Source organism: Molossus molossus, unplaced genomic scaffold (genome assembly GCF_014108415.1).
Source record: "Molossus molossus isolate mMolMol1 unplaced genomic scaffold, mMolMol1.p scaffold_m16_p_4, whole genome shotgun sequence".
Lineage (NCBI taxonomy): Eukaryota > Metazoa > Chordata > Mammalia > Chiroptera > Molossidae > Molossus > Molossus molossus.
The window spans coordinates 126,407,968-126,431,074 of NW_023425377.1; the positions used below are offsets into that span (position 1 = coordinate 126,407,968).

Genomic DNA, 23,107 nt, shown 5'->3' on the forward strand with positions numbered 1-23,107 from the left:
GTGTGTGACTCATGACTGTTCCGGGCTGTTGGATGACCTCCAGGTCTTTGCCAGAAGGAGCCTCCTTAGACATTTGAATCAAATTAAGATCTGAGTGGTGTGGTCTTTCCCTAATACAGTAATCCTCTCTACTCTGAAGCCCAAACATGAAAAGATGACCATGCACGCTCCCTGTGGCTGAAGGCGTCCTTAATTAAAGGATGATAAATATCACAGTTCTCAGTGTAGTCCGGGTCACCAGTGTATAATTCTGTTAGGTGTATTGAAAACTGAAATGGTTAGAAAAGCCAGCATTCCTTTTAAAAGGTAATTAAATCAGGACAAGTAGATTTCAGGTGGGACGACAAAAACACCAGTGCCTGAACCCCATTTCTCGACAGTGTCCAAATCATAGATGCTCCTGGTCACTAGTAACTTGTAGAAGGACCAGGAAGATTGTTTTAGAAAACCCTGTTCTTTCTAAGACGTGTTTTAAACAGTGGTATTTAGAATATACCACATTCCAGCTTTAAAATACTCACTTCCCTCATGCTAACCCTTTCCTCCCGTAATAAATTCTGAGATCTGATGGTGTGTCTGTGTTATGAAAACAAATGTTTCTTTTCCCATCTCGTCCTCAGTCCCACCGTTCTATTTCCAACACCTGGACCATGTGGGCAGAAGGCTGGACCACAGCGAGAAGCCGGAGCTGTCTCTGGGGTCTTACGAGTACGTTGCCACTTTGGATTACTGCAGGGTAAGTGTTCCCGGAGCAGTGTCTGTCCGTGACGTCAGGTCCCAGGGGATGGCTCTCGCGTGTGAAGAGGGACAGCGTGTTGGAGGAGCCGTGGGGACACAGAGGGCACACGGCTCACGAGCCAGTCGCGCCCTGCTGTGGTCGTGTTGAACATGGTGCCAGACGCACGGCAGTGCTGTGATTTCCAGCCCCTGCAGGTGGAACGCGCTGGGTTCTCAGTGGCCTCCGCCTCCTTTGTTTTGTCCGCATCTCAGAAAGATGTTCTCTCATGGCAAATGCTCGACCGGGCCGTCGGCAGGACTGTCAACGTGTTTCTGTGCCTCCCTTCTCTGCGTCACCACGAGGAGCGAAGGCCCTCAGAACCCTCCACACCCCCAGGCTCTCGTCAGCCTGGGGTCCGGCCTCGGTTTCCTTTGCTTTAAAATGTAGCCATGAGGCTGCCCCTCTACCTGAATCTGAACTGTTACGTTCACTGACAGTGTCCTTCTGACCACTTGCTGTTGGGCCCCAGGCGAGCACCTCAGCTCCATCTTCCTTTGCACAGACTCTGCCCCTGCTCTGAACTCCCCCTCCCTGTAGGCTGCATGCTCCGCAGGAGCCACCCTTCCCGTCACAGCTGGACACGCCCCGGCGAGGGTCTCCTGTGTGCGTGTCCGCGTGTGTGTCCGCGTGTACGTGTGTGCGCGTGTGCGCATGCACAGATTTCCGCTGCCCTCACCATGGTGGTGTCTGCTGGTCTGTTGTGGAGAAGCAGGTCCGCGTGTGTCTGAGCGGTTCGTCCTGTGGCTGTAAGTCTAGGTCGGCCTCCTACAGGCTCCGATCTCCCCGGGGACGAGGCTTTTCCCCAGTTCGCTCTGTGGCGCCCACCGCAGTGTCTGGCACAGGGCAGGCAGCTGATCGGGGTGTGCAGGGGGTGAAGGTGTGACGGCAGGTGAGGGGCTCTGCCCAGGAGCAGCTGCCCCCTTCCCCGTGCACAGCGACAGCGGCATCATGGGCACCTTGCGGGCTCGGAGCCATATGGTCACTGGTTCAGGTTTCAGCTCGGGCCTGAAACTCCAAGTGCCCCTTGCCCCCCCCCCCCTCCCCCACACACGGACGCCACGGAGGCCGGCACAGAAACGGCCTTGACCCCCGAGTCCGTCAGAGTCCGCCAGGGGACCAGTCTGCGGTTGATGGAAATCACAGAGAACATTTTTCCAGCTAGAAGGTTTTTCAACTGCTTAGATTTAAACATTTTTTTCATTTAACTTTTGCATTTTTTTAGTGTTTTGTATGAAGGGTTTTTTTGTTTTTTTTTACTACATTACATAGAACTAGTTACTAAAGGTTCATGCTTTATTTGTTTACAGTTTAACATTTGGACATAGTTTGGGGAACATAAGAACATTTGTGGTACAAATGCTTTAATTCAGGGAGAAAACATGTCCTACACTACCAGCTACTTGGGGTAGTTTGTTGTTCCTGCCGCCGCTGACTGAAGAAAGGTTAGGTGGACGTAAGTGTTCTGATTGAACGTGACCGCCACCGTGACCGCGGGTGGGGAACCACTCGCTGATCTTGGGAGCCACAGCATAAATCTAACTATGCTTGGAGTTTCCAGTTCTCTGCCAGAAAGGCCACATTATGTTGATTTTTATGCTCTTTTAGTAGAAACTTAGGCAGGGAGTCAGATCTATTTCTGGGAACAAAAGTCTGTTATCTGGAAATGCCCCAGATGTCTGATTGATGGGAAATCTCAACCAGCAGGCAAGGAACCAGATGAGAATTGTACATTTTGAGGACTGTTTTTCTAAGCTTAATCTTCCTTTTATTATTCCAAGTGAGGTTCGTAATAAAAGATGCTGTAAATGTCTTCAAGCTTAATCACAGTTTAAATGTACATAAACTATAACAGTGAGTTGCCTTGGAGAATTGGATGATGGAAAAGAGCTTATTTTATTTATGTGTCTTTTTTTTTTTTATCCTCACCCGAGGACATTTTTCCATTTTTTGTTCAGATAGAGAGGGAGGGAGAGAGAAGAAGAGACAGAGAGAGAGAGAGAAACATTGACGTGAAAGGGACACATCGAGTGGCTGCCTCCCGCACACACGACCCAACCAGGGCCAGGGACAAACTGCAACCAAGGTATGTGCCCTTAGCGGGAGCCGACCCAAGTCTCTCGGGACCGCAGGCCGACACTCTAACCGCTGAGCCAAACTGGCCAGGGCTATGCGTCCATTTTTAACACGTAGGAACTTAAAGGAGAATTGCAAAGTTGTGTTTTCCCTATTCGTTTTAGTTCATCTCAGTACCGCATGCAGATGATGTGAACACGTACTGAACGTTCACAATGCGACGCTCTGTGCTTGGGCCTTTCTGTTGGTGGCCCGCTCTCGCTGTGCACCCTGGGGGAGCACCCAGCCGTCCTCACGCCTGTTCCCTCGGGCACAGTACTGAGCTCTGCTTGTGCCAGGCTCTGGTCTCGGCTCGGAGACCCTGTCTCGTCCTCAGACGGGCTGTGCCGACGGCCGTCTTCGTCTCCCGTGAGCGGGGAGGGAGTGGAGGCGGGGTGTGTGAGAAGTTAACGTAGTCCAAGCATGGGAGAATGAGGGTAGTATAGCAGTTCCTCAAAAATAAACAGAATATATGTACGACCCAGCAATTCCCCTTCTGGCACCCCCCCAGATGGTTGGAAGCAGAGTCTCAGAGAGATGTGTGCACAGCCCTGCTCAGAGCCACCACTCACCGCAGCCCGAATGGATGGTGGACGGCGTGGGTGGCACCCATACAGTGGGCCCATTCTGCCTTGAGAAGGGGGCAGTCCTGCCACTGCTGCCACCCAGATGAGTGGACGTAGGGCACTGAGCTGAGCGCAGCGAGCCGATCACACAGAAGACAAGCGCTGTGTGGTTCTGCTCATGTGGAGAGCCTCGGGCAGCTGTGCTCCAGAGGAGGGCGATGGGATGTAGCAGGAGCCCCAGGCGGGAGAGTGGGGGTACGTTAGCGTGGAATGGCTGCAGAGTCAGCTCTGCGAGAGGAGGCCTTCCAGACGGGGGTGGTGGGGACACAGCAGGGAGCAGGCTCTCAGGGCACCCCCTGTGCAGGGAGGGAGGAGCTCCAGGTCGGGACACAGCCGGGAGCAGGCTCTCAGGGCACCCCCTGTGCAGGGTGGGAGGAGCTCCAGGTCGGGACACAGCCGGGAGCAGGCACTCAGTGCACCCCCTGTGCAGGGAGGGAGGAGCTCCAGGTGAGGGCACAGCAGGGAGCAGCTCTCAGTGCACCCCCTGTGCAGGGAGGGAGGAGCTCCAGGTGGGGGCACAGCAGGGAGCAGCTCTCAGGGCACCCCCTGTGCAGGGAGGGAGGAGCTCCAGGTGGGGACACAGCAGGGAGCAGCTCTCAGGGCACCCCCTGTGCAGGGAGGGAGGAGCTCCAGGTGGGGACACAGCAGGGAGCAGCTCTCAGGGCACCCCCTGTGCAGGGAGGGAGGAGCTCCAGGTGGGGGTACACAGCCGGGAGCAGGCTCTCAGGGCACCCCCTGTGCAGGGAGGGAGGAGCTCCAGGTGGGGACACAGCAGGGAGCAGCTCTCAGGGCACCCCCTGTGCAGGGAGGGAGGAGCTCCAGGTGGGGGCACAGCAGGGAGCAGCTCTCAGGGCACCCCCTGTGCAGTGGGGTCAGGACGCAGGCTCATGCTGTGCAGTTCACTAGGGTGAAAAGTGACGTGAAGAGAGACGAGGAGGCCTGGCTGGGGGCTGGCCTGGGAGGGGCACCGAGAGCCCTGGTGAGTGGTGCGGGTGGCCGGGAGACACACTTCCAGGGAGGGAGGTTCAGGCTCAGGCCATGCCGAGGACTGTGCCAGTGTTCGCGGAGAGGCCCGGGAGGGCAGGTGTGGCACTGACGTTGGCAGCCCGAGGGCGGTGCGGCAGGGGCTCCACGTGGCCGCGTGCTCTGGGTGGCCGGATGCTGGCCTGCGGTCCGAGGAGAGCGTGGTGGTGGAGCCGAGGCGTCGCCGTGCGGTGGAGCTGGTGCACACTGCGTGCACGGGTGAGCCTTCTGTGTGCAGCTGTGGGCAGGAGAGGGCGAGGGTGTTTCTTAGAGAAAGGTAAGGAAATGAGGGGCAGAAGCGTGGTCAGGAACGCGGGAGAGGAACGGATAGAACGGGCCGTGGTGGCTACGGAGACCGAGAGGCCAGGGTGAGGGCCGGGCGTATTCCAGGTCACTGCCAGGGAGCAGGGGCCTGAGAGCGTCGCAGTGGGTGTCTGGAGCCGGTCTGTGCCGTTGGTTCACCGTGTGGAGCTGCCTGGGTGAAGCGGTCTGGTCGCATGGGGAGAGCCGCGTGACGGAAGCCAGCGGTCCGCTCTGGGTCTCCGCGCGAGCCCCTCAGACAGTCTGGGTGGGGGCACACGGGGGAGAGTCAGCCGTGGACCCAGTGATGGGGAGAAAGGGAGCAGTCAAATCTAGTGCCATGTTCTAAGCCTTTGGGTGGCAGTGGCGATGTTATTGGTAGAGACAGAGACCTGGGCAGGGAGAGCTTTCCGGAAACGCTGCCTTCACTCTGCACACGCAGTAGGAGTCGCAGGCGCCTTCTGAGGGAGGTGTGCGCTGGGGACGTGGAGGCCCTCGGCTGGCGGAGCCGTGAGGAGGAGGACACGCAGGACAGGAGGGCACATCTGGTCTCGGCGTCTCAGCTTAATCGACGGGCGTGATTATTCTCACTCACGCGCCGCAGCAGGGGCACGTTGCTCCTTAGATTCGATGGCATCAGGGGTGACCCGCAGTGACTCACATGGAGAGCAGCGGAGTCCCCGTTGGCTTGTTGGTCTGCTTTGGATGTAGCAAAGTGTTGTGGTTTTCAGGCCGGTGGCTTTTGTTTGTTTAATCCTCACCTGGGGAAATGTTTTTTACTGATTTTAGAGAGAGGAAAGGAGAGAGAGAGAAACATCGATGTGAGAGAGAAACATCAATTGGTTGTCTCTTGTACATGCCCTGACTGGGGATCGGACCGCAACCTGGGCATGTGCACTGACCAGGAATCACACCTGTCTTTCGTGTGTGGGATCACGCTCCAAGCAACTGAGCCACACTGGCCAGAGCCAGGCTGATGATTTCTAAGTTCTGTAATGTAATTTATTTTATTGATTGATTCTAGAGACAGATGGGAAAGGGGGGGAGAGAGAGAAACATCGGTTTGTTGCTCCATTCATTCATGCATTCATTGGTTGGTTCTTGTATGTGCCCTGACCCAGATCAAAACCACACCCTTGCAGATCTGGGCCAACTGAGCTACCCGGCCAGGGCCTTGTTTTCTTACTTCAGATGAACTGTTATTAGAAGAATGTTACATCTAGCCTTGTAGTGCTTACAGAATGAATCAGTAAGATAATTTGGAGATATTATCATCCAATTTTATAATTATAGCAGTTAAAATATAATCTCAGAACACTTTTATCATTTATTATAAAGTTAAAATTAAATTAGTCTTAACTCTTTATCTGTTGGTGTGAGTCACTAAAGTTTTTTGCCTGTGGCTCTCTTTTCTAAATATTTTTGTAAGATCCGATTGAAGAATCGCTTCCTAAGAACTGTTTGAACACCAGCCAGTAGGGACCCACAGCCACAAAACATTTGTGTAGCAGCTGCTTTGTGTTAAAGTGATCATTTTAAACAGAGAGAGAAAAGGCCAAGTATTCCACGTTTTCACCATAAATATGTTAGAGGTAGATGAGTATTTAACAATGGAGTATAATTTTTAAGAAGCGTACGATTATATCCTAGCTTGTAGTTCCCATCTTTAAAACTGAAAAGGGCTTAGCAAGGAAGACATTTGAGGAGAGTGTACGGTCAGTGACGCGTCACTGCAGAGCCAAGGACGAGGACAAGTCATTGACGCTCTTCTGGCACAACTTCCCGTTCCAGTCCGTGTCTTCTGGAGGCAGAGCGGGAGATGCCAGCGGCCAGCGGAGGGAGCGGCCGGGGCACCTGGAGGGCTCGGGCGCTGGGCAGGGAACCTCCCGTGGGCTCTGGGATGCGAGTCGGTAGTGGCCCAGGTCACGCCGGGAAAGTGCACAGCTTTATCCAGACTGTGCTCCAGAAAACCACCCGGTGCCACAGGTGTTACGACCTGCGTGTTAGACGAAACGTCTGATGGCCTTCCAGAGTTGCTGAGTGCTGTGATGTTTGTGACTGTACATGCTTTGTGACTTCCTGTCGTTTGCCCGCTCTCCTGTAGAAGAACACGCCGCCCAACCCTCCGGCCTTCATCTTCATGATCGACGTCTCCTACAGTAACATCAAGAGCGGGCTCGTGCGGCTCATCTGCGAGGAGCTGAAGACCGTGTTGGAGCGGCTGCCCAGGTGAGGCGCCCATACTGCTGTGGGCCGAGGGACGGGTGTCTTAGCCAGAGAGGACGTTGGTGACCCTGTGTTCCTCAGACGGCACCGTTCTTAGAGGCCTGCCGAGACAGCACGGCCTTCAAAACAAGCAGGACACTGGTGAAACGTGGTGCGACCACGTCGGGTCCAGGTGCCCGGGGTCCCGTGTGCTGGGAGACCCTCGGGGTCTGTTGCTCAGTTTCACAGGCATTGGTTTTCTGGTGGAAACGGGTGGTTGCCGGGCATGTGGAGAGTTCTCGGGGTGCCCAAGAAGGGACCTGCGGTGGCCAGGTTCCCCCTTGCCCTGAGATGCACCATCTGACCCGGGGACACATGCCCCCTGCTGCCATGGGGCAGGGCGGAAGGAAAGGGACCATGGCCCGCACAGGCGGCATCTTCCAGTGGACAGACTTGGGGTGTAGGACGGGAACGAGACACGGAGCAGGGCAACTGCTTTCTCCGTGAGACGGGACAGGCTGCAGAAAGCAGGTGAGAACTGTGGGTGCCCTGGTCTCGGCACCCCCTCCCTGTCTCCGGAGCACGAGCTCTCTTTTGGGAAAGGGACGCTCAGAGGCGGGTGCCTAGCCCTCGGGGCTCCAGGTGCTCAGGGCAGAGCCCACAGGAGCAGTTCTGTGTGCACCGTGATGCTGAGGTCCCGCATTCCCGAGGAGTCCGCAGCAGCAGTGGGGTGCTCAGGGGTAGGTAACTAGCCCTCGGGGCTCCAGGTGCTCAGGGCAGAGCCCACAGGAGCAGTTCTGTGTGCACCGTGATGCTGAGGTCCCGCATTCCCGAGGAGTCCGCAGCAGCAGTGGGGTGCTCAGGGGTAGGTGCCTAGCCCTCGGGGCTCCAGGTGCTCAGGGCAGAGCCCACAGGAGCAGTTCTGTGTGCACTGTGATGCTGAGGTCCCGCATTCCCGAGGAGTCCGCAGCAGCAGTGGGGTGCTGAGACTCGAGGTGCGCTCAGACGGAGTTCTCAGGGAAGGCTGAGCCGGCAGCACACGGGAGCTGGGGCCGGAGAGGGGTCCCTGCAGGCAACTTGGGAAGCCAGGGCCCTGCGAACATGGCGTTCGGGGCCCACCCCTCCCAGGGCTGCCGACTCTGCGCGAAGCTCCAGCTTGATGAGCAGGAAGGAAGGGAAAGGCCCTGCCCCTGGAGTGGTCTCGGCCTTGCCGTCTCCACTGCTCCTGCGAACCAGGCCGGCTGCCCTCCCGCCCCAGCCCGCCCCTCAGCGCTGCGTGCGACGCTCAGGCTAATGTGGGTGGTGAACCCACGCCTCCCTCAGTGCCATGGCCGCTGCCCCAGGAGAGATGCGGGGCTGGCACCGGCAGGGGAGGAGCAGGCTCTGCTGTTAGCCCCCCGCCTCCACGGTGCCCTCCCAGGGTTTGTTCAGCCAGAGGGCCTGTCCTCCCTTCACCTTGTAAAACCAATCTGGCCCTGGCTGGTTTGGCTCAGCGGTTGGAGTGTCGGCCTGCGGTCCAGAGAGACCCGGGTTCGGTTCCTGCTAAGGGCACGTACCTCGGTTGCAGTTTGTCCCTGGCCCTGGTTGGTCGTGTGGGTGGCAGCCACTCGATGTGTCCCTTTCACATTGATGTTTCTTTCTCTCTCTCTCTCTCTCTCTCTCTCACCCTCCCACTCTGTCTGAAAATGGAAAAATGTCCTCAGGTGAGGATAAAAATAAATAAAATAAAGCCAAGCTGGCCCTGGACAGTTTGGCTCAGTGGTTACAGCATCAGTCTGCAGACTGCAGGGTCTTGGGTTTGATCCCAGCCAAGGGCATGTACCTAGGTTGCAGGTTCCATCTCTGGCCCCTGGGGCCATGTGGGAGGCAACCAGTCTCTCTCTGTCTCTCTCTCTCCCTCCTGTCCTTCCTCCCACTCTACCTAAAAAACAATGGAAAAATATTCTTGGGTGAGATTAACAAAACACACCCAAATCTGTCTCCTCCCCCACGTGTACCTTGGGCCGCGTGTACCTGTGTGTTGTTCAGGTGAGACTGTCAGTCTGGCTGGCTGCTCCGAACAAGCGGACTGTGCCAGACAGCCTCTGGGAGCGGGCGGGGCAGGCCTGGGTGGCGTCTGCGCGTGCCCCCGCCTGAGTGGCCTCTGCAACGGGGGGCCCGTCGCTTCACTGCTTAACCCTGAACTCCCACCTTCGAACTGCCAGGCTGCCAGGCTTCGCTGTCGACTCCTCTGGAGCAGGAGAAAGATTCGCGGTTTCGCCTGTTCGCAGAGTCGACTCCTGGTGGTTGTTGCTGCTGCTGTTTTCTGATTGATTGTATTTCGTGCTGCTGCAGCTGCAGTGTTCCCGATGCTCCCTGTGGGCACTCTGGTTCCTCGGAGACGGGCGTCGGGGTTACTGTGCCCGCGTCCGCCCCGCGCAGTGACTGGGCCCGTGCGGAGGGAGCTGGAGGGGAAGCGGAGCCAAGCGTGCTGCTCGCGCGCTGTCCCTTAGCCTAGAGGACGGGTAGAAGTGACGTGGAGGAGGCCGGGACTCGCGTTTCGTTTTCTGCTGCGCACGAGTCAACAGGAAAATTATGAAATAGTTCTCTGTTTCTCAAATTTAAAAAAAAGTTCCCATGGAAATATGCACAAATATTTTGCAATAATATGAGATGTTCTGAAGAGATGTTTTTTAGAAACATTAATTAGATTTTAAGTGAGCTCATGAATCCCAGGATGCTCCTTTCCCATCACTTGCAAAAGTCCAGATCCAGTGGGAAACCAGGCAGACCCAGCCTGTCATTTCCCTTTATGCCTCAGTGACCCCAGATCACTGAAGGAAAGTGAGTGCCCTTGGTGACCTGCTGGGCGTTTCTCGCCTCTGTCAGCAGAGGTTGCTGGGAAACGGGCACTATCCGTGCTGTGCCGGTGCGCCGGCCCTCAGATACAGCCGCGGCGGTGCGTCTGCCCGAGCCTGCGGTGTGAGCGCCTCCCTCGGCCCGGGGTAGTGTCCTCCCGCTCCGCAGCTGGGCGGCCATGGGCCCAGGCGACCTCGGGCACGCCACCTGCCTGTTCTTCTTCCTCCTGCGCGTCACCCTCTGCCCCGAGCGGACCGGGTGCCTTTTCCTCAAGTCCCCTGAGCACAGTCAGCTGCATCGATTCCCAGGAGCCAAGGAAAAGGCCTCTCCTGTGGCTACCCTGTGGCCACTGAGCACTGTGCTGTGTCTGCCACCGAAAGCTAGTAAGAGCCCAGGAGTGCTCAGGTGTGATATTTCAGGGGGGAGGGACAGACAGACACACACACACACACACACTTCACTGTTGTGGACCTGGCGTCCGGACCCCTCAGGTGTGATATTTCAGGGGGGAGGGACAGACAGACAGACACACAACACACACACACACACCCCCCACTGTTGTGGACCTGGCGTCCGGACCCCTCAGGTGTGTTATTTCGGGGGGGGGGACAGACACACACACACACACCCCCCACTGTTGTGGACCTGGCGTCCGGCCCCTCAGTCCTGACAGCCCGAGGTGGACTGAGTGGGGCCGGCCTTCACACCCGCACAGCCCGGCCGTGGGATTCCGCGAGAGGCTGCTCTTTGCTGCAGTGTTGCTTTTCTTGTCTTGCCGGGGCCATCACAATGGTCATTACGAGTAAGACTCACATGGCCAGTTCGTGTATGTGGTTCATCTTAGATATGTACATGGTGTGCACGGTACATGGCTCTCAAATCAGCCCGTTTTCCACCTGGAGCGGCTCCTGGCCGCGCGGGAGTCACGGGATGGCAGGTCCTTCCCGGCAGGCGGCGCGGTCCTGTCGGGACGCATCTCCCTCTGGCCGGTGCCCGTCCCCCTCTGAGCGACGGCGCCCTGAGAGGCTGTGTGTAGGGAACGGAAGGAGCCTTACTTGTTCATGAAACAGTTTGCTGTGGATTGAGAATAGGAATGCGAAGAATTATGAGGTTAAAGAAATGTGAGCAATTTTTTTTTATATCTACTTGATTTTTCCTTAAAATTTTGAGACTTTTTCTCTTTATCAGTTGACTTATTTTTGTAATATTCCCATCCCAGTCTTGCTTACGTCTGGTAAACCATGATTTAGACCAAAACCTGAACCTGTCTTCTGTGGAAGTATACTTACGCGTTTCTGAGAGATCTAAGAAAGAACCTCCAACTCTTTTTTTCCTCCCTAGGGAAGAGCAAGAAGAGACTTCCGCGGTCCGAGTCGGCTTCATCACCTATAACAAAGTTCTCCATTTCTTTAATGTCAAGAGCAACCTGGCGCAGCCGCAGATGATGGTGGTGACCGACGTCAGCGAGGTCTTCGTGCCTTTGTTGGACGGTTTTCTGGTCAACTATCAAGAGTCCCAAGCTGTGATTCACAAGTAAATATCATCTGCTTTGTAATTTAAATACAGATGAGGTATCTGTTTTTGTTTTGATTTAATCACACTTTGTTTAGTTTTGCCCTGAGCAAGGAGTTTGAACACAAGAGTCATAAAACTCTATCATTTCTGCCCAGCTGGTGTGGCTCAAGGGTTGAGCATTGACCTGAGGTTGCCGGTTCGATTCCCGGTCAGGGCACATGCCCGGGTTGTGGGCCAGGTCTGCAGTGGGGGGCGTGCAGGAGGCAGCCAGTCGATGTTCTCTCATCGATGTTTCCTTTTCTCTCTCCCTCTCCCTTCCTCTCTTTCTAGAATCAATAGAGAAGAAAAAAGATTTTTTTTAAACTCTATCATTTCTGTTAGTGCTGCCTCTTTTCAATGTAGACCAGTCTCTCCAAGAAGGAAGGTATTTAGTCCTCACACTCACCCACCTGCCCCTTCTGTGCTGGGAAGGCACATGAGACAGACCCTGCGTGTGGTGAGCCTGCGTGCCGGGCAGTAACAGGAGGGTCGTGTAGAACGAGAGGTCTGGGGGTCAGGAGGGCAGTGGTAGAAGAGGTAGCGACAAAGACTGAGATCCTGGCAGTGTTCCAACAGTCAGGAGAGTCGGAGCCGCACCGTGCGGGGTGTGACTCCACCCTCGGGTTCGGGGAAGGCTCAGATGTGAGACACGTGCTCCTCGACGTTCGTCTCCAGTGTGCGGACGTGTAACGTCTTTCTGGTGCCTTCTCGCAGTTTGCTGGACCAGATTCCGGAGATGTTCGCCGACTCCAGCGAGAACGAGACCGTCTTTGCTCCTGTCGTCCAGGCCGGCATGGAGGCCCTGAAGGTGAGCGGGCTCTGCTCAGGCCGCTGAGCGCTTCTGAAGCCGCTGGTGCGGGGCGCAGCTGCGACGGAGCGCCCCTGTTAGCCCGCAGCCGGCTCGGCTCCTCCCGGCTCGCCCACACCGGTCAGGAGGACGTGGCCGGAACCACCCGTGTCCCCCGGGCTCACATGCCAGCCTGGCCATCGTCCAGCTACTGATCTGTCAGGACGTCCAGTTTAGCTCCTCCCTTTGGCTTTTAATCATACGATTCAGTTAGGAATGTTTCAACAGTATCTGAACTACCAGATCTGAAGAGAAAACCCCTTCCCTTGGGGCGTGCGGCTGTCGGTGACGGGTGGGAGGCCAGGGCCTTGCCGTGTGCCCACGGGATGCCGTGACCGCCGTGCCGTGTGGGGCGTGTGTGTGAGGACCACAGCCCTGCCTCTGAGCTCACGGTGCTGAGCCGGGACTGTGACACAGTGTCATTGCCTGTGTTCCCAAAGAGCGGGCGAAGACTTCCTTTGGCAGGGCCAGGACTGTGGCCAGCGAGTCACAGAGGCAGGTGTTCTGCACACGAGGCGGAGCTCAGAGTGTCATCTTCTGGGGACAGCAGCGCTGAGGGAGCCTGGACACAGCGTCTCTTCCCAAGTGTCCAAGTGGAGACATGTTAGAGCCGCATCGCCCTCCCTTGAATTACAGCTTGATTTCTATCCGAGATGCCAAGTGAGAGCTGTAGGCCTCTGGATGGTCAGGCGGAATGACCTGGAGGCAGAGAGCAGACAGGGGCGCACACAGAACACCTGCTTGCGGACGTGCTGAGGGGGCAGCCCCCGCACTCTCCAGAAGCCCTGAGCTGTCCAGCGGAGGCGTCCGCACCGCGACCTGCTGCGTGCTCCCGTCCACAGTGCCGAGTGCTCGCAGCTCGGCCTGCACCTCGCGCCCCGGCCCTGTCCGCGTCTGCGCGCCCACGGCCCAGACCCACAGAGCCTCTGAGGAGCTGGAGGGAAACGGCCTCTGGTGCTTCGCTTCAGGCCTGTCGCCAGTCGGGGGTTTACCTGGGAGTCCTTTTGATACATGTCTTTTGATTTCAAGGAGATACATCAGAACATCCGTCCATAAGGGTCTAGGGAGCCCCAGGTGAGAGGCGCCGGGCCCACTGCGGGAGGTCGAGGTCCCGAGAAGGCAGGGAGCGAGGTGGCGCTGCGGCACCATTGTCCCGGAGCAGGCTTCTCTGGAGAGCCGAGCGCGGCCCGCAGGCGCAGTCTGTCCGGGCCTGGTGACCTGGCTCCCAGGGCAGGGTGTAGGCGCTGACGTTGGACGGGTTCCCCAGGCCGGCCTTCCTCCCTGCGTTCCGCGTGACCGGAGGGACACGGCCGCCACCTAACCCTGCAGCAGGCGGTTGGGCAGCACAGGCAGCCGGATATCGAACTCTTTCTTGTGCTGCTTACAAGGTGCTCTTCAGTGTGTGGCTGGTGAATTGTGCAGCGAAACCTCATAGCCGTTGTGTAAGGGAAGAGGAGTTAACTGGCTTCTTTACAAATACTGAACTTTATCTTTGCAATGGGCCCCAATATTTCCCTTTGGAGCTGACACAGGGCGGTTCTGTGTCCACTCATGATGCGACCTTGTACTGCGTCACTGAATCCTCTGCATGGTGTGTGTGTCATTGCTGATTCCTCTGCCCTGTGTCATGTGCCTGAGGCGTGGAGACGTCAAACAGTTCACTGCTGTCACCCCCTGGGAAGGTGGCGGGTCCTGACCGCAGCCTGACCCCGCGGATGAGATCACTGCCTCCCCGAGAAGAGAGCACCGAGGTGGGCAGAGCATGCTTCACAGCCGAGGCCTTAGGATGGGGACAGACAAGAAAAGTGGGGAGAAGACGGAATTGTCAAAAGTTTATACCTTTTCTGCTACTTGAATGAAAACAAACTAATGGTACTTTTATAATAACAGAAGTGATAGAAATGAGAGAATCGTCCCAGGATTTGAAAGTTTTTGACATGTCGTTGTCAGTGTTACTGGGAACGGCCCTTGGAGCTGGGCGCTGGAACTGAGTGCATCACTGAGCGGGCGGTGCCGGCAGCGCCCTCTCCTGGCTGTGCACGGCGGGAGCGCCTCCCTGCGCTGCTGCATCCCCCTGCCCACTTGTCCGGGCATCAGCAGTGACAGAGGCACCGGGCACCACTGGCCACAGCCAACACGAGACAGGGCGCTGGCCCCTGAGTGAGCTGGGGCCCCACCGCCAGGACCCGCTCCACAAAGCATCAGAGTGTCACTCAGTGTGATAAGCGAGGGCAGGCTGCCCTTGAATTCTGTTCATGGGTGTTTTAAGGACCAATTCTTAAACCCAGGCACCTTATTATTATTAGCAAACGACCTGCCGGGCATCTCCCAGGGGAGCCAGGCACATCAGTACCCCCAAACCCAGCTCCAGGCCAGGGAAAGGGAGACGGGCCCCGGCCGAGGGAGCAGATGTGCAAGATGCGGAGCTGCGAGGACAGCAGGGGATCAGCCTGGACAGACGGACAGTCTCGGCTCCCTGAGCTCGGAGCGCACGGCCGGACCTTCTCCCTGAGGCTGGGGATCAGACGAGACCACGGCACGTGTGGGAGGCAGCTCTTCTCGCTCTCCTGCCCCCGAGGGGCGTGGGCTTTGCCCGTGTCAGAGTCTTCAGGGTTCTTCGGAGAGCCGCGACCTGGCCAGACCAGTTGCCTTTGTTCAGAGACGGCGCTCGGGCCCCACGTGCCAGGGTGGTTCGGGGGAAGGAAGACCGGAGGGGGGCAGTCGGTGGAACCTTCCTGTCAGTCACTTCGCTCGATCGGCGACGTCTTGGCCCCTGAGAGAAGACTGCAGAGATGCTTAATGCCCAGCACGCTGTCCTGGAGCCGGCACCCTCCTCTTACCGCGTCTGTCTGCGCACGAAGATGGGACCTGAGCGCCAAGCGCGTTCCCGGTCACCGTGCCTGTCGCCGCAGCTTCCTCCCCGGGTGGGCTCCGGGTCCCCCCTCACCTCCTGAAGGTTCCGGGAGTCGCATCCTGACCCTGGAGGCGGTCACTTCCTTCACTTCACGGTTCCTGGGCCCTGAGATGGGCACATGCTAAACGCTGACACTGCTTCGTTTCTGCGCGTGGGGGGCGCAGCCCCATTTACATGTGGCTCCTTCATGGACCTTGTGCAGCGTCAGGGGAGTCACTTGTCCTCTCAAAGCCTTCGTTTCCCGTTCCCACGAGGGAGGCCAGCACCTGCCCGGGGCGCAGAGGCTGTGGCGAGGGCCGGGAGGGACGCTCCAGTGCTGGGCTCACAGGAAGTGCTTGTACGTTCATTGCTTGTGCTGGTTCCCTTGCAACAAGCTGTCCCACCACGATATTTCCTGCGACTGTTTCAGGCCGCAGACTGTCCCGGGAAGCTGTTCATCTTCCACTCCTCCTTGCCCACGGCGGAAGCCCCCGGGAAGCTCCGAAACAGGGAGGACAAGAAGCTGATCAACACGGACAAAGAGAAGGTCGGTGAGCAGCATCCGCGGCACCTTGGGGGTCGGGGAGGGGCCGTGCGCTCCGTGTGGGAGGTGGAGCCCCAGGAAGTCGGGACCGCGCAGCAGGGGTGCTTCTCAAGAGCTGCTGTGTGAAGTAGAGGCCCAGTAAGGTAGGTCTCGGACTGCGTTCTGAGGCCTCGTAGGAGCCTGGTGATGAGACGGTGGGAGTGGAGGCCGGGACGTGAGAAGGGGGGGAGGGGACAGCGACTGCTGCCTGTGACAACACTCGGCCCGGGCCGCTCTGCTCACACCCAGGGCCACGTCCACGGGGCCACGTCCACGGGCAGGGCGGCACGTGAGCCGGCACGTGGCCTCCTCCAGGTCTGCAGAGGGAGGACCACGGGATCCGACGGGTCGTGTGTGGACCCAGGCCCAGGACGGGCCCAGGACGACTGGCGCACTGAGGGTTGTCCTTCGTTCTTCAGCCCAGGGCCCTGCACTGGAAAACCACTTCTTTTCTCATTGAAACATGGGAATTCAACAGGAATTCAGAGTGAACCCGAAACATGTTGTGGTTTTCACTTTCCTTCTGTGCATCTCTTTCCACAGACCCTCTTCCAGCCCCAGACCAGTGTCTACGACTCTCTGGCCAGGGACTGTGTGGCCCACGGCTGCTGTGTGACGCTCTTCCTCTTTCCCAGCCAGTACGTGGACGTGGCCTCCTTGGGCCTGGTGCCTCAGCTCACGGGAGGCACCCTTTACAAGTACAACAATTTCCAGGTAAAGCCAGCGTGTGTTCACCGGGCTTCTGCCACGTTTTAGTCCGCTGGTCCGGTCCCCGGGCCGAGCTGCACCCGTGAGCAGCCGGCAGGTGGGAACTCAGAACCACGGAAGCGGGTGCTCTCCCACGCCCTGAGCTCATGTGGCCGTGGAGCTGAGTCCCCACGAGAGGAAATGCAACGTCTATAAAACTTATGCTCAGTAGATTTAAGGTATTGTTCTTAAAGTGCCCATACATGTTTCAAAGTGTGATGCTTTGGGGACCAGTTCACGATACCCATCCCTTCTAAGCCTGGACAGAGAGGGTCGAGAGGGGAGCCAAGTGCCGGCACTGTGACGGGCCAGGTCCCCTCAGGGACAGAGGGCACAGCAGGCACGGGGCACAGCGGCACACTCCTGGGGACACTGGCACCTTGAGAACTCACCATACTGAGGGGCAGGAAATGTGCCGGCCCCCCAGGAACAGGTGTCGAAGAGGCTGGGCTGCGCCACGGTCCTTCTCCCAGGGCCCCTGTCAGATGAGTCCCTGCCTGCCCTGAGCAGGAGGTTCCGGGGGCCTCGTGTGCACCTGCACCTGGGACACGGAGTGGGCACGAGTGTCCCAGCACTGACGGTGCCAGTCACCCTGCTTTCTCTGTCATCGGCGTCGCCTCGCGTCGCCTCGCCATGCTGGTGCTGTGAGCTAGGCGAAGGGTTGATGAGGCTGGGGTGCCATGAGCTGGAACGGAAAGACCCCTCCCTAAGGTTCCTGCGTGAGGGAGCTTTTCAGAGGTGGTGGAGTGAGCTGTTACTGTGAGGGTTTCACTGCCCCCTGCTGGGCGTTGATCACACTGTCTTTCCAGGTGCACTTGGACAGCCAGCAGTTTCTGAATGACCTCAGAAATGATATTGAAAAGAAAATAGGATTTGATGCTATCATGAGGGTCCGTACCAGCACAGGTAATTTTCACGTGTACTGTTTTTCAGGTCTCTGTTGTGTAATTGTTTCCTCTTCAAATTCGTGACAGGCCAACGAAGAAAATAACGGCACAGTAAGGAGAAACGACGTTTCCCTTTCCCTTCCCTAGGTTTCAGAGCGACGGACTTCTTCGGCGGGATTGTCATGAACAACACCACCGACGTGGAGATGGCGGCCATCGACTGCGACAAGGCGGTGACGGTGGAGTTCAAGCACGATGACAAGCTCGGGGAAGACAGCGGGGCCTTGATCCAGGTGCCGTAGCCAGGAGTCCTGTCTGTGCTGTTCACTCTGCTGCTGACGTGACCACAGGCAGTCCCGTCCAGCCTGCGAGCCCGTGGACTCGCGGTCAGTCCACGGGCATCCGCAGCCCAGGCCAGTGCTAGGCTCGGCACCGTCCACCGTCGCTTGTGCCCGGGCGAACACCAAACGCCGTGTTAAGCACATTAGGTTCTGAATAAGTATGACTAGGACTCGGTTGTCCTGTCAATACAATGAACTAGAACCCTGGAGACGGAATTGAAACGAGAGACATCACATGTCACAGTCATCGTTTCCAGACCCGGGCGTCAGCCACCCTGAAGGACGGGGAGGGCTGGCCCTCGTGGAGGGCGAAGGGCGCCGGTGTGCCCCGGGTCACAGGTGTCGGGGGGATGGCGGCGTGCTCGCTCTGGACTGAGTGGCTGGATTGTCGGCATCACCCCGAGCACAGCCCGGCGTGTGTGTGTCTGAGGGGAGGGGCCGCGCGTACCTCAGAACAGGGAGGCGATGCCTCTGGCCCGATCCCCGGGAATAAACTTGGAGGCATGGGGAACGGCGTGGACATGCAGACAGGGATCTGTGTGGGGCCAGCCCAGCTAAATGTAGGCTTAGACCAGTAGATGCTGCGTGGAAGCCCGTGTATGCCCTGGTCACCATTCCTCGTGGGGACAGACGGGATTCTGTGGGGGAGGGGAGAGTCCTCCAGCTACACACACCGCCCGTGGCTGAGGCAGGCTCGTGGGGGGCGTGGGGACCGGGCCAAACGTGCTGGTTGCTCCCCTGCAGTGCGCCGTGCTCTACACCACTGTCGGGGGGCAGCGGAGACTCCGCATTCACAACCTGGCCCTGAGCTGCAGCTCCCAGCTCGCCGACCTCTACAAGAGCTGCGAGACAGATGCCCTCGTCAACTTCTTCGCCAAGTCAGGTGAGCTGCGCCGACCCCTCTTCGGACCGTCCTGGCCCCGTGTCCTCGGGCAGGGTCCCGGGACACCTCGGGTGTCAGAATGTGCAGCTGCTCAAGCCCCTCGTGCAAAGTGGCGGAGTGTTTGCGTGCAACCAGCGCACATCCCCTGGTAGACTTGAACTCACCTCTAGGCTACGTGTCATCCCCAGTACAGTGTATGGTGGGGAGCAGTGACCAGAAGAAGCCTGTACATGTCAGTGCACACCCGCCGTCGGCCTGACTGCATAGAACACATCAGCAGCGACGTCACTTGCAGAACCACACTGGTTGGATCCACGATGTGGACGCTCGGAGGCGGAGGGCCGGCCAGGCCTGCCGCCTGCTGCTGACCCGCTCGCCGCAGTCGAGCACTCGGCGGAGCAGCCTTTCGGGGCTCGGTGCAGGATTCAGCACCGCAGAGGGCGGAGGACTAGTCAGCTCTCTAGTGAGGACCAGTGAGGGCACAGCTGAGTCAGGCCCACTCAGCAGTTCATTTCAAGTTTCCTTCGCAGGGGGAGGAGTTGAAATTTTGGACGGGCTACTTAGCCTTGTTGTGTGTGGGTGTGCCCGGCACACGGGCAGTGGACGGAGGTCGCTGGTGCACACTGAGCTCACTCAGGCAGACCGTGGTAGCTGCGTGGCCGCCCGGAGGTGCAGTTCCCTTAGGCCCGCCCCCCCCGCCCCCCCCCCCCCCCCCCGCGGAGCGTCTGCACTGGGATCTAGGCGTGGCGGCCAGCCGCAGGGCGCAGCAGGTCAGCAGGGGCAGGCTGGGCTTCCCTCTCGGGCGCAGATTCCATTTCCCACATGCTGAGGGAACTGCGCACGATTCCTGCCTTCCGCTGTAGGTGGGCCCTTGTCCACTGCACGGTCACCCGCTCAGTCAAGGGAGCGTTAGCAAGTGACTGCGTTTGTCTAGGCTGTCACTCCTTGCTCAGGGATCTCAGACAACAGCGGTTTGTCCTTTTGGTGATGTTTGAGGGGATGCATTTCCCAGCTGAAACGCCCTCTTCATTTTGTGCAAATAGCTTTTAAGGCTGTTCTGCACCAGCCCTTGAAGCTCATCCGGGAGATTCTGGTGAACCAGACGTCCCACATGCTGGCCTGCTACCGGAAGAACTGCGCGAGCCCGTCCGCCGCCAGCCAGGTGAGGCCTCCTGTGCGCGGGCCAGGGTCCGGGCTGAGCTGGGTGTCCGGGCGTGTGGTGGTCCAGGCCAAGACCGGGGATGGCACCGGGCCCGTGCTCTGCAGCCAGCGCTGACAACCTGGCGGGAGAGGTGCCCTCGGGCTGGCGGGCCGCGCTGTGGGACGGGCTGTGCGCAGGCCCTGTCGTGAGAGCAGACTGTCCCTGCCTGTGCAGGTGGGAACGCGGCTGACGTGTGTGCTCAGGTACTTTCCAGATGTATTAACACAGGTGACATGAGCTAATGGCAGTAGTGGGACGGGCTGTGCGCAGGCCCTGTCGTGAGAGCAGACTGTCCCTGCCTGTGCAGGTGGGAACGCGGCTGACGTGTGTGCTCAGGTACTTTCCAGATGTATTAACACAGGTGACATGAGCTAATGGCAGTAGTGGGACGGGCTGTGCGCAGGCCCTGTCGTGAGAGCAGACTGTCCCTGCCTGTGCAGGTGGGAACACGGCTGACGTGTGTGCTCAGGTACTTTCCAGATGTATTAACACAGGTGACATGAGCTAATGGCAGTAGTGGGACGGGCTGTGCGCAGGCCCTGTCGTGAGAGCAGACTGTCCCTGCCTGTGCAGGTGGGGACTCGGCTGACGTGTGTGCTCAGGTACTTTCCAGATGTATTAACAAAGGTGACATGAGCTAATGGCAGTAGTGGGACGGGCTGTGCGCAGGCCCTGTCGTGAGAGCAGACTGTCCCTGCCTGTGCAGCTGGGGACTCGGCTGACGTGTGTGCTCAGGTACTTTCCAGATGTATTAACACAGGTGACATGAGCTAATGGCAGTAGTGGGACGGGCTGTGCGCAGGCCCTGTCGTGAGAGCAGACTGTCCCTGCCTGTGCAGGTGGGAACGCGGCTGACGTGTGTGCTCAGGTACTTTCCAGATGTATTAACACAGGTGACATGAGCTAATGGCAGTAATGAGTTCTTCACATTTTATAAACAAATCTAATGTACAGATTGGAGTTCTTCACACTTTGACGTTTAGCGGGTATGAAGAGTTTAGAAAGCAGTGTCTCTGGCTCTGGATCACAGCCTCCCTGGCTGGGAGAGTAATCCAGCACGTGTCAGATTAGAAGACCTACGGCAGAGAAACGGTTGCCGGGATTGTGTGTTCTCATACGGAGACCCGCATACTTGACCGTCTTTGGTTTCCCGAGAGGTTCGAGTTGAGGGAGGGACCACCTCCAGTAGCGCTGTTCTGAAACAGGCGGGAGGTTCCCGAACCTTCCGGTCACCAGGCCAGCGGGAGACCAGCCTCCTGAAGGGGTGACATCGACAAGCAAGCCCAGCAGGGCCCTGAGGGAGGTTCTCTTTCCAGTGTGGATTCTGACGGGGGTCTGTTCTCTTTCATCATTAAGATGGAAAGCTAAGAAATCATGAATGTGTAGAGCAGGTCTTTCCATTTGCAAATTCTCATCATCTGCTGGATGTACTTTCTCCTCTGGGTGTTTCCTTGTCCAGTGACCCACCAACCAGAAGGAAGTAGCACTCTGATCAGTCTTGAGTCTTGGCCATTTCTATAAAATTGAGTTGGGAGGTCAAACATCTGAAATGCGTGCCTCTCTTTCAGCTCATTTTGCCGGACTCCATGAAGGTGCTGCCCGTGTACATGAACTCTTTGCTGAAGAACAGCGTCCTGCTCAGCCGGCCCGAGATCCCGATGGACGAGCGGGCGTACCAGAGGCAGCTGGTCATGACCATGGGCGTGGCCGACTCGCAGCTCTTCTTCTACCCACAGCTCCTGCCCATAGTGAGCACGCGTGTCGGGATGTGTGGGGCTGAGAGCGGGGGCTCCCTGAGCGCGCACACGCGTGTCGGGATGTGTGGGGCTGAGGGCGGGGGCTCCCTGAGCGAGCACACGCGTGTTGGGATGTGTGGGGCTGAGGGCGGGGGCTCCCTGAGCGAGCACACGCGTGTCGGGCTCGGGATGGGGGCTGGGAGTCCCCACTCCCCTGAGTGCAGACGGTCGCTGTCCTTCCTCATCCCCGCTGCAGCCGGGCGGGCGGCTGGAGAGTGAGGGGCGCTCCAGAGGGGGCCAGCTCCAGGGGCGGAAGAGCCCTAGGGCATGAGGACCGCGGGTGCGTGTGGGTCCCGTGTGCATGCGTGTGTCCATTTGCACGCGGCGTGACTGTCTCGGAGGCACCACGTCCCGTCCGAACGCTCTGGGTAGTCTTGACCAGGCAGTGTGCTGGCGAGTCGTGGGCAGGACGCCTGCCTCAGCGCGCCGGGCGGAGCGTCCTGGTCGTGAGGTCGGCTAGCGGCTCAGACGCCTACTCTGTACCTAACAGGTTCAGGCTCAGACTAGGAGCGGAGCAGGGAGGCCGGTAGCATCTGTCTAGCCCTGTCCCTCATGCTCAGGCCGGCTCTGGGGGACAGCGCAGTTACAGGACAGTCAGCTCGGAAACGGGAGGCTGTCGGTTCTCTCAGTCAGTGTGAATGATCACAGATCATTGCTTTCCCCATAAAACTGGGTCCTCGAGGTTCTGTGGGCAGAGGAAGTAGCGCCCTAAGGGCCGAGGACAGCACCCCGGTCTCCTCCAGCACTGTCACCGGGACCTGGGGCCGGCTCCTGTGGGCAGCTCTCCTGTTTTCTGACCTGTCCGCAGCCTCACATCATTGGCTTCTCCCTACTTCATGGGTTCTCCTTGGGTCTCCCCAAAAGCTGCCTTCTCAACAAGCCTTCCTGGACTCTGCCCCGCTGAGGGTTGTACCCCCATCGCACCAACATGCCCTGTCCCACTCCTGTGTGTGTCCTCACAGCACCTAATGCCATCTAGCGTCCTACACGTTTATTCATCTGTGGTCTCTTCTCCAAAACACCCTTAGCTGTACAGGGAGGGGTCATCGTCCAAAGCCAGGAACAATGGCTGGCAGGGCGAAGGCACTCATAAATACCAGGGAGGAGAGGGAGCAGGGGGAGGGGCAGGGGGGAGGAGGAGGGAGTGGGGAGGGGCAGGGGGGAGGGGGGGGAGCAGGCAGGAGCAGGGGAGGGGGAGGATGGTCTCTGGGCTTCCTGACTCTGGCCTTGTCTGCAGCACACAGTAGATGTCAAGAGCACAGCAATACCTGCCGCCGTCCGCTGCTCCGAGTCCCGTCTCTCGGAAGAAGGCATCTTCCTCCTCGCTAACGGTCTGAACATGTTCCTGTGGCTGGGAGTCAGCAGCCCGCCAGAACTCATCCAGGGCATATTCAATGTGCCGTCTTTGGCACATGTCAGCGCGGACATGGTAGGTGTTTTTCATTGACCCATGGTGAATATCCAAAGCACATTTTAAAGGAATTAAAAGTGCC

The 23,107-nt window shown here is 58.1% G+C and overlaps 1 protein-coding gene across 1 annotated transcript in view; it reads left to right on the forward strand.

The window, feature by feature from the left end:
• The window catches only part of SEC24D (SEC24 homolog D, COPII coat complex component), a 66,124-nt gene that overhangs the window by 39,204 nt on the left and 3,813 nt on the right, over positions 1 to 23,107 (forward strand). The window contains exons 10-21 of the mRNA XM_036241490.1: positions 621 to 736; positions 6,944 to 7,068; positions 11,224 to 11,415; positions 12,151 to 12,244; positions 15,607 to 15,723; positions 16,303 to 16,473; positions 17,316 to 17,412; positions 17,541 to 17,686; positions 18,479 to 18,617; positions 19,661 to 19,779; positions 21,387 to 21,566; positions 22,852 to 23,043. Of these exons, the coding sequence (XP_036097383.1) occupies positions 621 to 736; positions 6,944 to 7,068; positions 11,224 to 11,415; positions 12,151 to 12,244; positions 15,607 to 15,723; positions 16,303 to 16,473; positions 17,316 to 17,412; positions 17,541 to 17,686; positions 18,479 to 18,617; positions 19,661 to 19,779; positions 21,387 to 21,566; positions 22,852 to 23,043 (1,688 nt within the window). The remainder of the gene's footprint in view (positions 1 to 620; positions 737 to 6,943; positions 7,069 to 11,223; positions 11,416 to 12,150; positions 12,245 to 15,606; positions 15,724 to 16,302; positions 16,474 to 17,315; positions 17,413 to 17,540; positions 17,687 to 18,478; positions 18,618 to 19,660; positions 19,780 to 21,386; positions 21,567 to 22,851; positions 23,044 to 23,107) is intronic.